General features: G+C 42.7%; 1 protein-coding gene across 5 annotated transcripts in view; it reads left to right on the forward strand.

Annotated features, from left to right (window-relative positions):
• Nucleotides 1-16,001, forward strand: part of Ctnnd2 (catenin delta 2) — an 814,201-nt gene that overhangs the window by 445,100 nt on the left and 353,100 nt on the right. For all 5 annotated transcript variants that reach the window (XM_040757687.1, XM_040757684.1, XM_040757683.1 and 2 more), the window contains one exon: nucleotides 11,473-12,028. In XM_040757687.1, the coding sequence (XP_040613621.1) occupies nucleotides 11,473-12,028 (556 nt within the window). The remainder of the gene's footprint in view (nucleotides 1-11,472; nucleotides 12,029-16,001) is intronic.

Consider the following 16,001-nt stretch of genomic DNA (forward strand, 5'->3'; position numbering starts at 1 on the left):
CTAATGGATGATGATCTGAGTATGATCAGCTGAGTAAGATCAATGATTAACAGAAAAAAATTTATTCATTATCTCTAAAAACATAAATTCTAAGGTGATATGAATTGTTTCTCTCTTACTCACAAACCATACCCCAACGTGAATATGAAGTAGTGTCATCGGTGTCTAACTTTCCAGTTTTAACTTTACGGAAGACTCTAGTTGATCTAGCCACCTAAGGGTTTACTGAAAGGCCATGGCTAATTCTGCAGTAGGCCTTGGGGAATGATTATATCCTCGTCGTTGTGTCCTCTCAAGAGTCCATCCGTCACGGGAGTCACATCAGACCTTCTTCTGTGCTACTGGCTAGACTTTTTTCAGATGCTAAGGTGAATTCATAAAGTTGAATTGGAAGACAGCAGATGTACAGCCCACTCCAGCAAATGTCACATCCAGGAAGTGATGGAACCTGATTTGCCTCCATCCCTCTTTTCTCCATCTCAGAGGCTCTGCCCATTCGAGCTGCTTACCTGTCCTAGTTTTTAAGCAGACAATGTAGATTACTGCTCCTCATCTGCTTGCTGCTTATAAGACATTGGCTCTTATAAGCAGCCCTAATAGAATCGAGCTTCCTTCCCACTTACTTCATCTATTACTTTATCTGTTCATTGATTCATCAATACATTTATTCTGTGCTTGTTTATGTCATAAGCCTGTGTTCTTGGGAGTATGAAGAATAGAAAAAAAAGACATGGCCCTGGTCCTTAGGAACCCTTTTTTCTAGCAATACACATGGAAATCAGAAAGTCAACACTTTAAGTAAGTATATCTTATGTTAGAAGGTAAGAGTCACTGAGGAAAGGAAATGGACACAGAATAGGATGATACTCAGGGAGGAAAGTAAGACACTGTAGAATTTTGTATAGGAGACATTTAGAGAGGTGCATGGTTATCTGGGGGATGGTGAGTGTTTGGCCTCCAGGTAGAGTTGTCGGGCATGTTAATAAAACAACACGTAGGTCAGGGCAACAAGATCAGGGTGCAGAGATTTGCCAAGTGACAGGAGACTTAGTGGATCATTGGTAGAGCCCATCTTTGAGTAAGCAAGAAGCCAGTGAAGAGTTCTGAGCAGAGCACAAGGATATGTGAAGGGGATTGCCCAGTCACATTTTGTTGCACAAAAGGTTCCCATTGGAATGATTCAGTTTCCATTGGTTTGATTCAATTACTGCATCCTCACTAACTTTCCTGAGGTCCACCAAATTCCATCAGGTTCTGCCAGCATCAGGGAGATACACTATAATAACTCCATACCAGCTTCTGAGTAGGTTGGAGAACAAGGAGTTAGCTATCCTATAGGCTTTGCTTGCTTCCATGCATGCAAAATTTCCAGTGTATTGCTTGAAATGCTGTGCATACAACTTATGGCATAAAAGAACCACTCTGAAAATGACTTTTTCCTCATGTCTAAACATAAAATAAAATCATCTATCAAGTCACCGCTAAAAGAAACAAAACAAATGAGGATTTATTAAATTATGTATCTGAAGACACAAAACTGGGAAATGGTATTGGAGCACAGACATGTTTTTTAAAGCCACCCACATGCTTTTGTAATCCTAGGGAAATAGCCAGCAGGAAACTCAGAATCATGTGACAGAATCATGTGACAGTTATCTAAAATGAAACCATACAATAACGGACATTCTGGATGAACAACAAGCTTTTTTATAGAGCAAAATTCCTCATTTATTTTACGTCTGGCCTATCTGTTCAGTGTTTGTTACACCGACTTCATGTCCTAAAAGTCCCTGTGTATGCTATATCATAATTATGAATATGTCAATGCTCGTGTCTCCCAGAGGCAAGTATGTACATTGTTGGAACACTGACAAGTAGATAGCTACTTTCTGAGTGATGGTGGGGTAGATCCTAAAGTCTCCTATGGTGCAGAGAAGGAAAAAGTTCCCAATAATCAGCCAATGTATTGATCTCAGCTTGGGAAGGGCATTCTTTCTTGCTTATTCATAAATGATCTTGAAGTAATAGTTTGGTAGACAAGTTACCATTACATTTAGAGGACACACCTTTGCATAGATGTATGTCATGTAGAATGCACAGAATGCATCCAGCATGCAGTATTTAGAGGAGAAAGCATGTTGTTTTATGCATTTTATTTGGCATTTCTGTGGGACTCCTTCAGGAGAGTTTTTTTTCAGATAGTTTTCCAATGCTTCTGGTAAATCTACATTTTATGCTTTGCTTTCGAGTCTTCTCCCCTATTTTTCCTTTCTAGCAAAATATGTTTAATCTGGCTTTGGCAATTGAAGTGTTTTGTATTGCAGGAAGTGTGTATTTGTGTTCCAAGCTAAGATTTCCTTTTCTGCGCAAATATTTAGGTTATTAAAGCTGTACTGACAAAGTTTTGTGCTGAAGTGGAACCTTTATGTGATTTATTTTTCCAGTGTTCATGTAGGCTTTAAAAAGATGTGCGACTAAGACACCCTTCCTATGTATTAATTATGAGAAATGTTTATAGGATCTTTGTGCCATTATTTCATGATCATGATTTCTTCTCCACTTTTCTTTCTATTTGGGGGTTTATTGAAGTAGCCATACATAAAATACTTATTAGAATACCCTATTAGCTATGACCCTCTCAAATTTTATTAAAGGGAAGATAAAGGACAGGAAAAATCAGTATCCAAGGGTCCACAAATTTGTAACACTGTGTTTGTCCTAATGACATCTTGAAATACTAAGGATTTAAGGAGTGAAGAATTTAAATCTTGGTACCTCCTGTCTGCATCACGAGGAGCCTGACAGCTTGCAGGCTCTCTTCACATCTCTGATGTGTCTTCTCCTTCTCCCTCCCCCTCTTCTTCCATGCCTTCTTTTCTTATTAATTAATTTTTCATTTATTTTGCATCCCAACTGCAGCTTCGCTGTTCCCTGTCCCATTCCTACCCCCTCCCCCATGCCCTCTGCCCCTCCCCCCAATTCACCCCTCTTTCACCTATGTTCAGAAAGGGGCAGACTTCCGGTAAGTGGTAGCAAAGCGTGGCATATCAAGTTGAGGTGGGATTAAGCTCCTCTCCTTGTATTAAGGCTGGACAAGGCAACCCAGCATTAGGAATAGGTTCCCAAAAGCCTGCCAAAGCCAGGCCTTCTTGCTCCTTCTCCTATTCCCACTGTCCTCACCCTCTTCCTTCTCTTTCTCCCCCTTTCTTCTTTACCTATCTTCCATAATTTTGGGAACCTACAGTAAAAAGTAAGCAATGAGGTGGTCTCTGTGATGATTTACAAGGCGATACTTGGTGTTTTGGCCCTTTAACTGAAGGAGGAGAATTACCTTCATTTTTGTTTTCAATAAAGTTGAATTTGCCAGTGAGATGTTACTCACAATTTTACTAGCCCTTCCCTTCCCTCTGATGGTAATCTCTGTTGCAGTTAATGCCTTCAGGAACAGTGCAGGCCCTGTATGTAGATGTTGTCTCTTCTCTTTATGCTATCGGTTTTTATCAAAGCCAGTACCCTTAAGAGAATCGCTTGACAGGCATCACATCATTTCATTTCACCGTTTCCAAAATCAAATCTTGCTTACAGTACCAGGATTTTCTTCCTCTGCAGAGGAACAATTAACAAATTCCTATGGACAATGATAATAATACAGAAGCCAATTCATTACAATACAGGGAGCAAATTCAGGGAACATAACTTATTTGGGAATGTAAATTTATCCTCATAGTTACATTTTCTATAATGCTTTAGTGAAACCATTGGCATTTTAGAGTTGGTAATTTTTTTCTTTTGAAAGGTGGGAGAGTCAACAGCTTTGTCCATACTTGTGGGAACCCCTGAATGCCAGGCAAGTGTCTTCTAAGAAATCACAATGATTTTTCTAGAGCTCTAATCAGTTCTGAGCTGATGTTACAAAATCACCTTGCTTGATGATTCTCAGTGAGAGATCAGTGTCTCCAAAGCTGTCATTGCAGTGTCTTGTCATTCATTCTGGGTTTTCTGAGTCACTGGAGGAGTACACCTCAGCCATCACCTTACTGTTGGCTACATTGCAATCACCTAGACTGCCCTGTGTTAGTTCCTACAAATGTCATGACAAGGCCTTCTGGATGCAAGCTCAGGCTGCCATTCCTGCTCCTCTCTTGAAAGACTTTTTATGGAGGTTCTGCTTACTTTGAAATGTGCAGCCCAGACTTTCTGTTTATGACTCTGTACTGACCCAGAAACATTTCTGCTAGCTAAGACTTAGTCACCATCATTCAGAGCTGTCTTCAGGAGGGACACCTTTAGTGACAGGTCTACCCATGTGTTGTAGCCATGGGAAACTGAGAAAGGGCAAAATATGCTAAGATGGAGGCAGCAGTCTATAATAGCCATCCAGGAGGCTCATCTTGGGAAGCCACCAACCAGTGACTTCAGTTGCCCATTCCCGACTACACCACACTAGCTGCCTAGCATTGTGGTCAAACAGCTATACTCTCCCAGAGCTGGGGGCCTTCTGACTACTTCAGCAAACTTGGCAGGTCTCAGTGTGTCCTCACGAGGATTGTCATAAATCAGGGATCTGTTTTATAAGATGTGGCTTCATTTAGTGTGATGGTAGTATACCCATGATTGGAACTCAAGATTCCTGAGAGCTTGTTAGCTGTCAGGTCACTGGAGTTTCTTTGTTCTTCTCCCCTTTTACTGTGCTTTGCTTTGTTTATATTGTCAGAATACCAGAAAAAGAGAAGAAAATAAGCATCTGGGCTCCAAGAAAGGTCCCCTTTGTGACCTCTTTGCTGTCCCTGGTTCTTTTGTAGATGATTCAGAATGAAGATCAGGAAGCAACAGTATGCTACTGAGGCCATTGCAACTTTCTGGATTAAACCCATTATATTCTCAGGGACTCCATTCTTCCAAAACAGGACAGTATTATGTTTGTGAGCCAGATAGTACAGATAGGATACAACACTAAAATACAATGAGATAATATCATAGACAGGACTGTATTCAAGAGGATTGGTGAACCAGCTTCAAGAGCACATGTCTTATTGTGCTGGGGCAGTTCCTCTAGTTGATGACTTGTGGAGGTAGTGAAGTAACTAAGTGATACATCAAGCTGATGCTCTGCTTTGAAGCCTGTTGTGCCTTGCCTAATTCTCATATCAATTGTCTCTTGGTAGCAATTGGACAGTATATCCTCTATTCAACAGTTCTATCAAAGAGGCTTGAATCCATTGCACAGAGACATCCACAATAAACAAATGAGTAGCACAAACACACACACACACACTCACACACACACACACACAAAAATAGAATATAAAATGTATAACCATAGTATATCCTAAGTCTGTCCCAACCAAAACTTACATACAAAGAAATGTGAACTATTTGTTTTATAAAAACCACTTAGGAGTTTGTGGTTTCTGTTTTTCTTTAGGATTTTCTCACAATAATAAGATAAAACATAGCTACACTGAGCATGTACCCAGATTCAGCCTGTTGGAAGCTATTCATTCAGTCATATCACCTACTTGATAGCTGTTTGTCTCTGATATCTGCTTCCTTCTAAATTCCAAAGAAGTGAACCCCTACTTTCTCAGGAGACAAAGTAACCTTTGTTCTGGTACTAATCCAAGGAACTAGGAAGGAAGGTATAGTTAAGAATGATCCCTGCGAGCATCCACAACCATGACAAAGTACAACATCAGGGCTTGCTCTGCTCCAAATTCCTGTGCAATGTGTTTTATCATTATTTGTTGGGGGACATTTTTGTCCAACCTGGTCCCACAGCCATTTAGTCCCAAATAAACACACAGAGGCATCTATTAATTATGAACTTTTTGACCTATTGCTCAGGCATACTACAATCTAGCTCTTACAACATAAATTAACTCATAATTCTTATCTTTGTTTTCTCAGTAAGGCATTTTCATCTTCCTTCCTTCTGCATCTGGCTGGCAACTATGCCTATGCCTTTCCTCTTCCTAGAATTATCCTAGTCTGGTCTCCCTGCCTACACCTCCTTCCTGGCTACTGGCCAATCAGTGTTTTATTAAACCAAAGTGAGTGACAAATCTTTATGGTGAACAAGAACATTATCCCACATCGTTATTGTTCCTTAAGAGCCTTTACAAAAATGACACATTTCTTTCCATTGTCATTGCTTATAAATATCACTATGGAAAGGAGTCCAGTCTTTAATTTTTAAAAAGTCAAATTTTGGCTGATATCTAATTTTAAAAATAGTTTTATTGTATGAACTCATGTTTGAGGTATAGCTGAGCCCCTACTGGAGTGGGTTGAGTTCTTTACATCTATTGTGTACTGTTTTTGATTCAACAATGGGTTATAACAAGCCATCCTATGAATTGTAAAGTAGACTTGAACTGCAGCCTTATGTCTCCCAAACTGGCTAAGAGTTACTAAATGAATTTATGCAGTGAAACAGGAGTGGATTTGTGCTCCCAAATTCCCACTTTTGCACAAATGATGAGCTATTCTTAGACATTTATTACTCCATCAGCCCCTATGATGGACCACAGCACCTCTGGACTATTTGTTATGAGCTATAGATGGGCTTGTGCAGCTGTGCAGCCCAATAAGGAAGTCTCCAGTAACATGTGGCTATGTAAATTGAGGTTAATTAAATGTACACTAAATCCAGACCTTCAGCTGACAAGCAACATTTGAAACACTCACTAAGATTCTCTGCCCGGTGACTGCCATACTGGAGCACACCAATTTGGGACATTGCCAGGCTTACAGCAGTGGACATGGACATGCTACTCAACAGGTACTGGTAAGGGTGGCATCATGAGAAGGCCAAGTGATGAAGGCTTTTGAACAAATGGAAACAGCAGGCTGTGTTAAATTTGTATTCAGTACACAGTGAATAACCCCTGCTTACTGCCTCAGCGAGAATATATGTTGTCATTGTTTCTTTCTCCTTCCCCTTCTCCTTGCTAAAAATTTCACCAAAATCCTAGGGTCCTGAGCAGTGGATCAGTGTTTATCCCTCGAATACTAACAGACATCGTGTGTCCATAACACAAAGAGGGATGCTCTCTCTGCCTGGACTCTTAAGGAAGTGCCTGGACCCTACCCTGAGTGAAATGATAGACTCTAGATATCCCCTATGCAGAAGGAATTGGCAATAGGGTGGGAGGATGGGGGGGGGGAATGGTGAGGGGGTGCGGGAGGAGGGGAAGGAGAGGGAACTGGGATTGACATGTAAAACAAGCTATTTAAAATTAAATTAAAATTTTTAAAAATCCTCCTACTTGGACACCTTTGCTTTCAAAATGTCTAGAGATAATATGGCATTTTCCGAAATTTCTACAGATTAGGGAACAATTTAAGGAAACTGTGTAGATGTTCACATTCTGTTGATCAATGTAAAGGCAAGGTATTTACAAATTCTAGCTTTCTTGGGTTACACACCATTCAAATACAGAAATATTGAGCAACTTTTCTATGTAATTAGTTAATTAGCATGTTAATTGGGTTATTCCTTTTTAGATTAATTTTTATTATTAAAAATTTCATACAAGTGAACTGTATTTACATTATATCCACTACTCCTTCTCCATGCTCCAACTCTCCCCCTGTGTCACCTCTCAAATATATGACCTCTTTTTTAATTATAATTCTTTTACACACACACACACACACACACACACACAGAGAGAGAGAGAGAGAGAGAGAGAGAGAGAGAGAGAGAGAGAACCAAGTCCATCTAATTTTGCTCATATGTACATGTTTTTATGGATGACTACTAGGGTTTGCAAAATCTCTTGGGGAGCTCATCCTTGGAGAAACCTGATCCTTCCTTTCTCCGGAGCTTGTAGGTCATGATCTAGGCTTGGGGCCTTGTGAAATCTCTACCATCTAAGTTGACATGTTGGGATGTCAACTTGTGTGATCATTTTGTAGATCATGTTTAGACAGACACATTGTTGAGGTTTCATATATAGACATATAAAGTTACTGTCTCCCAGTAGAGGTCCTGTCTTGTGTCCTGGCTCTTAGAATCCAACTACCCCTCTTTAGCAATGATCCTTGAACCTTAAGTATACAGGCTGTATTATAAATTTACTAACTGGAGCTAGGCACACCACAGTCATTTATTCTATGCATTTTTACTCATTGTGGGTCTCTATAGTAGCATCTATCTACGATGAAAGACATATAAAATATATATTTATCCCTTGAGAATTTCAAACATGCACACAATGTTTTATAGTCATACACATCCCTCACTCTTAACCCTGTTTGCCTCTTACTCTTCCTAGACCCCACCAATACTCTGTCCATCTTCATGCCCCCTTCTCATTTGTTGGAAACCCAGCCAGTCCAATTTGTGCTGTTTGTGTGGTCATGAATGTATGTATAGTCATCCACTGTATCATAGACAAACTACCAGGGCCAAACCCCTAAAGAAAACAAATTCTCCATCCCTCAGCAAGCATCTCCATTCAGTATCTCCTGGGTGGAACCTTTTGATACACTGTCCCATTCATACTGGGACTGACTTTATCTTATTAAGGTCCTCGGCAGGCAGCCACAGCTGCTATGAGTTACTGTTGTATTGACCTTGTTGTGTCCAGAGGACACTACTGCATGGCACTGCTCCCTGTTCTCTGACTCTTACAATCCTTTGGTTCCTTCTTCCACAATGTTCCCGAGCTTTGAGAGGAGGTGGTCCAATACAGCTGAGAACTAAGCAGTTCACAATTACATATTATTAGCACTCTTACCAGTTTTGTATCTCCATATCAACCTTCATCCGTTAAAAAAAGGAGTGACAGCTGCACTTAAACTAGTTATATTTATCAGTATTTTTAAAACAATGTATGCCATTTGGTAATGCAATCATCAATGTGTTAGCAGGTGATTATTAGTGCCACAGAAGACATAATGAAGTTTTATTGTAAGCAGGGTGCTCGTTTTTCCCCCCATCATTGTCTTTCTGTATGAAACTCTCCCACCACTTACTAGCTGGGCACCAGGTTGAGAAGTCCTAATCAATAAGGAACATAACAGAGCCTCGGAAGGAAAATGTCTATGTGCTTGTCAGATTTTTTTCTTTAGATCAGTATCGTCTACCTCCCTTGGCAGATGGTTTGAAATGCCAACCCCAGGACCCATTTTAGACTCCCAGAACTAGGTAGTCTGCCATTGTTGATTCTCAAAGTTTGGTGGGGACTCAGTCAGCTAGATAGCTTGTCCAAACAGAGGTATCTTGGCGTCCAGTGGGGTTTCTGTTCTGTTCAAAGTAACACTGCTGCTGCTTCATAAAAAGGCAGCACCCTCTAAAACCCCAGCTCTCAGAACTGGTTCTCTTGTGTGTTGGGCATTAGAGTCTCCTGGGAAACTGGGCCGCTTGCCTATGGCTTAGGTACCAGCTTAAAGGTTCTGAATGAAATGTCTAGAGTAAGTTATGGGTGTTCCAAATAGTTTAGAAGTACTGCTGGCAATTTTCACTTATAGTTTGATGTTGAAAACCCAGCCTGTTATGTTCCATGCTCAGAATTACTGCTGAGAGAAAAGCTCCAAGCTCCTCAGGGTGAGGCTGGACCACAGGTCTGGGATCCATGGAGATAAGGGAGTTCTGCAGAGCTTGTACATTCTTAAGATTCACAAGGCCAAAGCCTCAGGAGCCAAGTTTGTGAACCACTCCTTCATTATTCAGTAAAGGCTACTGTGGTCTCCTTTGTGGATGAGGTCCTGCTGTGGTTGCTAGAGAGACTTCTTGAAGCAAACACATGGGCCTTCTACTTCTAATCCTCCTGTTATTTCAAAAAATAATTCCAGTTCAGATAGGACACATAATGCACTTATGACATTTATATTAGAATACACATTATATATAAACCAACGTGTGTGAGAGAAATACACACATATACCTTCCACTGAGAATGTCTCTTAGCAAATCTCAGGCACACAAAGCTGTGCTTACAGTGTGTTTGTGTATCTGTGTGAACGAGTGTCTAAGTGCTCATGCCTGTGGGTGCATGTGCATGTTGGGGTGGGGTCCTGAGACATCCCTTCATTCTGTACACCTTTCTCCCCAAACAGTGTCTCTCATTGGTCCTGAATTTTCCCATGAGGCTGTACTGGCAAGCCAGTGAGCCCCAGGGATGCTTAAACTATGCCTTCCTATTAAATATGAACCACATTCACCCCTCCTTCAAGCTGGGTTTTAAGGATCAAATTGGGCTCCTCAAGCTCAGGGGGCAAGATTTTACTAACTGACATGTCTCCCAAGTCCCAGCTTGTTCTTACTAGAGGAACTTGATGTTACCCAGCTAAACCCTCAGCATTTCTCTTGACATCCCAGAGACAGTTTGGGATGCTGTGTGTGTGCAGATAAATTGCCCAGGCTCCTGCTTGCCAAATGCCACCCCAAAGGGCAGAGACACGACTGAAATGTTTGGTGGAGAGCACGCACCTGCTCTTCTGCCCCCTTCCCTCCAGCTCCTTCCTCTCTTCCCTGCCCAACCAGCACTCCTTGTTCCCAAACCTCCTTTTCCAGCTTCTCACACAAGCAGAGCAATACTCCTAGCTTTTCACAACCAGGGACTCCCAGGACGTTTTCTATTCCCCAGAGGATCAAGACCTTCTTCCCCACTGGTTGACAGTGCAGTGTTTTCATTGTGATGTAAATTTGTCTCAGCTTTCCCCTTCGGAGATCTTTCTAACTCCACCCCAGCCCTTGTCTTTTGTGTTCTAAGTAAAGGAAAGCTACTGGCTTTCAGTTGGATGACACCGGTGCTGGGGCTCCTAGGAGCCTACCAGAGAGAGGAGATTTACTGGGCCATCTAGAGTACACTTTTAAAATCCAGAAAAGAGAAGCGCTTTTTGTCGTTTCAATCTTAATTGATCTGCTTCCTCCAAATGTTTTTTGTTTGTTTTTGTTGTTGTTGTTTAATACTGAAAAACCAAGCTTACTCTTGTGAGGTAGCATTTCTCCCTCCGTTTAACTCTTACCCCCCAAAAGAGTCTTAACGGCAAAGCAGCAGAATAAATTCTAAGAAGTACATCTCTTACATCCTCAATCTAAGTATACAATTCAGTCAGTTTTTGGTGGCAGGAGGTGTGTCTTCCTGAAATAATGCGGGCGTTTAATGTCTGGAGTTTTCATTAAAACTGCCAGAAAGGGATGGCATTCTGGGAGATCGCCTGTTAGATGGCCTTTAATTTTTTTCCCCCTGTGACTAAAACCTCTTGAAACGCTGAGCAGAGGCATGCCTCTCGCCCCTTTTGTCAGCCTGCCTTTGCTAGCCGACTCCTTTCTCCCTGGAAAGGAACCTGGCTAAGGAAGGACTGGGGTGTGAGTTCGCGTCCCTCTCCTCTCGCAGCCTGAGTTCCCGAGGCTCTGGGAGCAGAAGTTGTCCTTTGCAGCCAGGCTGGCAGGCGGGCGGGGCGGGTGGGCGGCTGCTTCTCCATCACTGAGAGCGCGTGTTCTCTGCTCTCTCGGCACAGGGCACGACCAGTCGCGCGGGGCACCTGGCGGGGTCCGAGCCTGCTCCACCACCGCCGCCTCCACGGGAGCCGTTCGCGCCCAGCCTGGGCAGCGCCTTCCACCTGCCCGACGCGCCTCCCGCAGCCGCCGCGCTCTACTACTCCAGCTCCACTCTGCCAGCGCCGCCGCGCGGGGGCTCCCCGCTGACCACCACGCAGGGCGGCTCGCCCACCAAGCTGCAGCGCGGAGGCTCAGCCCCTGAGGGTGCCGCCTACGCCGCGCCGCGAGGCTCCTCGCCCAAGCAATCGCCCAGCCGCCTGGCCAAGTCCTACAGCACCAGCTCGCCCATCAACATCGTCGTGTCCTCGGCCGGCCTGTCCCCGATCCGCGTGACCTCGCCCCCCACCGTGCAGTCCACCATCTCCTCTTCGCCCATCCACCAGCTGAGCTCCACCATAGGCACCTACGCCACTCTGTCGCCCACTAAGCGCCTGGTCCACGCGTCCGAGCAGTACAGCAAGCATTCGCAGGAACTGTATGCCACGGCCACCCTCCAGAGGCCAGGCAGCCTGGCAGGTAAGGGGGTTGGCGCCCTGGCGCAGCTCACCTGGGTGCATGTCAGGGTACAGGGAGGACTGGGTTCAAGCTACACGTCTTGGCATGCCTCGGGGCCAGTTTTTAGATTCTGGGGCTGTGGACGATGTGGGCTTGTCTGGAAAGAAGGTTAACATCCTTGTTCAGATGTGCCCATCACGTGGTCTCTCTGCCTCTAATACCTGCCTGTCTTCCCTCTTCCCTCCCCAGAGTCTGGAGACTTAAAATGAGCAACAAGGTTAATTTAGTAGGACCTTATAGACCTGTTGCTTGCATCCAGAAAGAAATCCAGTAACTACCCCAGTGGGTATGATCAGAGTTAGTTGGCAGAGAAAGTTAGATTTTTTCCCCCAAAATCAGATTCTGAACTTACATAGGTTACAACAGCAGAGTAAAGAAACCAATAAGGAAGTGCCCTCAATGTGTTACCCATTTCTTTATAGACTTGCATGGACGTTGGGAGGGGGAGAGGCAGACTGGAGTTGGGGAGAGGGGGCTGCTTTCCTCCTCCAGTTAGGGGTGGCATTTCTGTGGTGCCTGTCCCCATCAAAGACTAGGCTGAGCTGGCGAATCTGCTGTTAGTATAACATATGCTCAGCTTCAACAAGACACTGTGATTGCAAGACTAATGCTCCCTCCTTAAACACCTGACAAGTAATCTGGATTTATTGCCTATTTCTTCCCTTATAGAAGTATTGGTAATTTTGTGACTCTAGTAACAGATGCTGTGCTCATATGTTTCTTTTCTTGACACAAATAGATGACTGTGAAGATAAATAGGATAAAAAGGGGAACTTGTTGCAGGCACAAGGCAGGTGGCCAAGGGCATCTTTAATTCAAACACAGTAATTGCCAGCATGGACTAGGCTAGCTTAGAGGGATGCAGGCTGCGGTGTGCTGCCTGCAGAACTGTGCTAGGTGAGTTTAGAGAACTGAAAATATTCACTCTTACTACATTGCTTGGAGAGTGACATTTTGCAGGTACACCATCATTAACGCCCAAATATCTCTAATGTAGCCATTTGAAGAGCAGCCTGAGAAACAGGTACCAAACTTTAAATTTATGAGATCAGACCAAGATGAAGCAGAGAAGTGGAAAGTTATAGGAGACAGAAGCCCTGGAACCCTCCCACCCCCTTTTGCCCCCCTGTGGAGAAGCTTCAAGGTGTCCTGGTCCAGGGTCCAGACAAGAAAAACCGCATTTCATTTCTGAGTCTGCTTGAGGAAAGAAAATATGAGTGTTGTTGTTTGCTTGTTAGTTGGGGGGGGGGCCCCAGCTCTTCCCTCACCTGCTTATGTGTGACAGACATCTGCCTTGTCACATTACACCACCGCAGCGAAGCAGAGGGTGTGGTCAGGCAGATGTATGTGTAGGGTCTTGAAGAAAGGTCTAAAGAAAGGAAATATGATAACTAAGAACTCAACTGTCCCCTGTATTGTTGACTCTAGAAAAAAATGAGTTGGTTTTTAAAATGGTTTATGATTTGATATCTACAAAGAATTTTTCAGTCTTTGCTGCTACTGGTGGTGGTGGTGGTGGTGGTGATAGTGGTAAGGGTTGTATTCTTGTTGTTGGTGGTGGTGGTGATGGTCGTATTGTTGCTGTTGTGGTGGTGGTGATGGTTGTACTGTTGGTGGTGGTGGTGGTGGTGGTGGTTGTGGTGGTGATGGTTATATTCTTCTTGTTGTTGTTGGTGGTGATGGTTGTATTGTTGCTATTGTGGTGGTGGTGATGGTTGTATTGTTGCTGTAGTGGTGGTGGTGGTATTCTTGTTGTTGTTATTGTTGTTGTTGTTGTTGGTGGTGGTGTGTGTATGCATTTACGTTTCTATTGGTTAGTGCTGAGAACACTTCTCTGTTTCTCTGGCCAGAAAGAGAATTCCAGTTGACCAGAAAATTCCCTCCCATCTGTTCCTCATATTTTCTGGCCATAACTCATTTTTGCTACCTAGCGAGAAAAGATATTCAATGTGATATTGAAGAGTCTTAATTTTAGAGTTGCAATGCACATTTTAAATGTTTGAATTCATTTGTTTAACATACATGTTAAAATATTCATCTAGAGATTTCTTCATGCAAATTGATACTGGTGGTTTTGAGTTCAAAATTATGCTGTCAGAGTGTGTGAACATTGGATTTAAATAAGATTTCATGTTCCACTTAGAAAACAAGGACCCATGGTCCAAGAGAGATGTAGGAGACAGACTATGGTCTGTGTGAACTCACAGATATCAGAGCTTTCATACTCTGATGCCCTGTGTTTGAAACCATTCCAAGCATCACAAAGTTGGGAGTCACCCCATCTGCTAATTGAAAGATCACAAACACATTGAGGTTAAAAAATATATTTTGTCTCAGCAGAACTGGGAATTGAGAGATCTGTCACTGACCACTAAATTAGCAATAGAGGGTAGTGACACCCATTAGTAACCAATTTCACATTCCTTTGCTATTTATCTCTTGTGTGCCACCACTGGTTCGGTCTCTGGAGATTAAGTAGCCCCTGAAATCTCTAATCTCCTCCCAAATATAGAAGGCATAAAATTACATGTATATATTTATATAATATACATATATATGTATGTAGGTATGTATATATAAAACTTTCAATAGTGTGGCTAATGAAGTCTCTAATGAGCATGTGACTTTTGAATCTTTCCTTAAGTGGTGACCAGCTAGGCCTATGGATGCTAGAGGAAGAGTACTGTGACAGAAGAAAAGTGATTTTGAAGGCAAGGGACTAGGAGTGTACCTGGTGTGAACAGTGGGGAAAGCAGAAGGAAGGCTTGGCCATGGGATGAGATTGCCAAGGGGCTGGGTAGAAGAAAATATATATCAGGAAGGCCTCATAAGACAAGCCATTGAGAGCAGAAGCACAGGTGACACAACCTGGCTTAGTTTGTAGCAGGCTTATTCTTGTGATATATTAGGAATAAAACTTGTAGATCAAAGGCAAAAGTAAGAGTGTAATTTGTGAATTATTACAGTAATGTAAATTAAAGTTAATTGTAGAAATATTATACTTAATTGAAGGTGATGACCAACAGTGTGTGAGTGAGGGAGTGTGTGTGTGTGTGTGTGTGTGTGTGTGTGTCTGTGTATGCATGCACACGTGAGCGCGCAAGTAGGCATGCCAATGTGATTTTCTCATGAGTTAGGTGATGGTGGTAAGAAAAAGATTACCAACGGAACACAGTTTCCATGATGGAGATGGAGCAGTTTCCAGAAGCACCTGAGGAGACCTAGGTTTTCACATATGGTGGCATCCTACCAGAATCCCAGTGCACAGGTCACACAGAGAGTTGCATATGTGGGTCGGATCTTCTATTCAGGACTTTCTTTGTTTAACTAAAATGATGTGGAGATGGCAGAATGCTATCCAAGGATTTCAGGCTGTTGGTGGCAGAAAACATGTGGGCAGGACATAACTCACCTTCTCTACTGGGTCTTACTGATGACTGAATTTTATAGATGCTAGATCAAGATTCCAGAGATTTCACAACCTGGACTAAACCCAGAAAAGTGTAAGATTTTTAATCTTGAGTCATTAGATACCCATGATTTTTAGTAGTGTTTTTTTTTCTTATGCAATTATATCTCTTTTCATTGTATAAAATTGAGTGGCAATCAGTTCTGCATCACTGGAGGTCCCAAACCTTAAACACCTGCCTACTTGATGTGCCAGAGAGGGTCACTATAGTATCTACTCTTGGCATTTTATAAGTAACTCATGTAATGTGATGTATTTGTGCATGGCTGACTTGGTCAAAGTTAACTTTAGAGTTAACATGGGAGCTTAGAAATAGCTGGAAAGAAATCATACATTTTGCAATAGGCAGAAAGCAACTATGGTGAGCTGATAAACATGCCATATCGCGTGATTAGCATAGAAAGGTGGTATCATCCCTGTGTTCAAAATGCATGGCCTCAGTTGAGGATGATTTAAAAACAATGG

This window comes from Mesocricetus auratus, unplaced genomic scaffold, assembly GCF_017639785.1.
Source record: "Mesocricetus auratus isolate SY011 unplaced genomic scaffold, BCM_Maur_2.0 Super-Scaffold_100015, whole genome shotgun sequence".
NCBI lineage: Eukaryota > Metazoa > Chordata > Mammalia > Rodentia > Cricetidae > Mesocricetus > Mesocricetus auratus.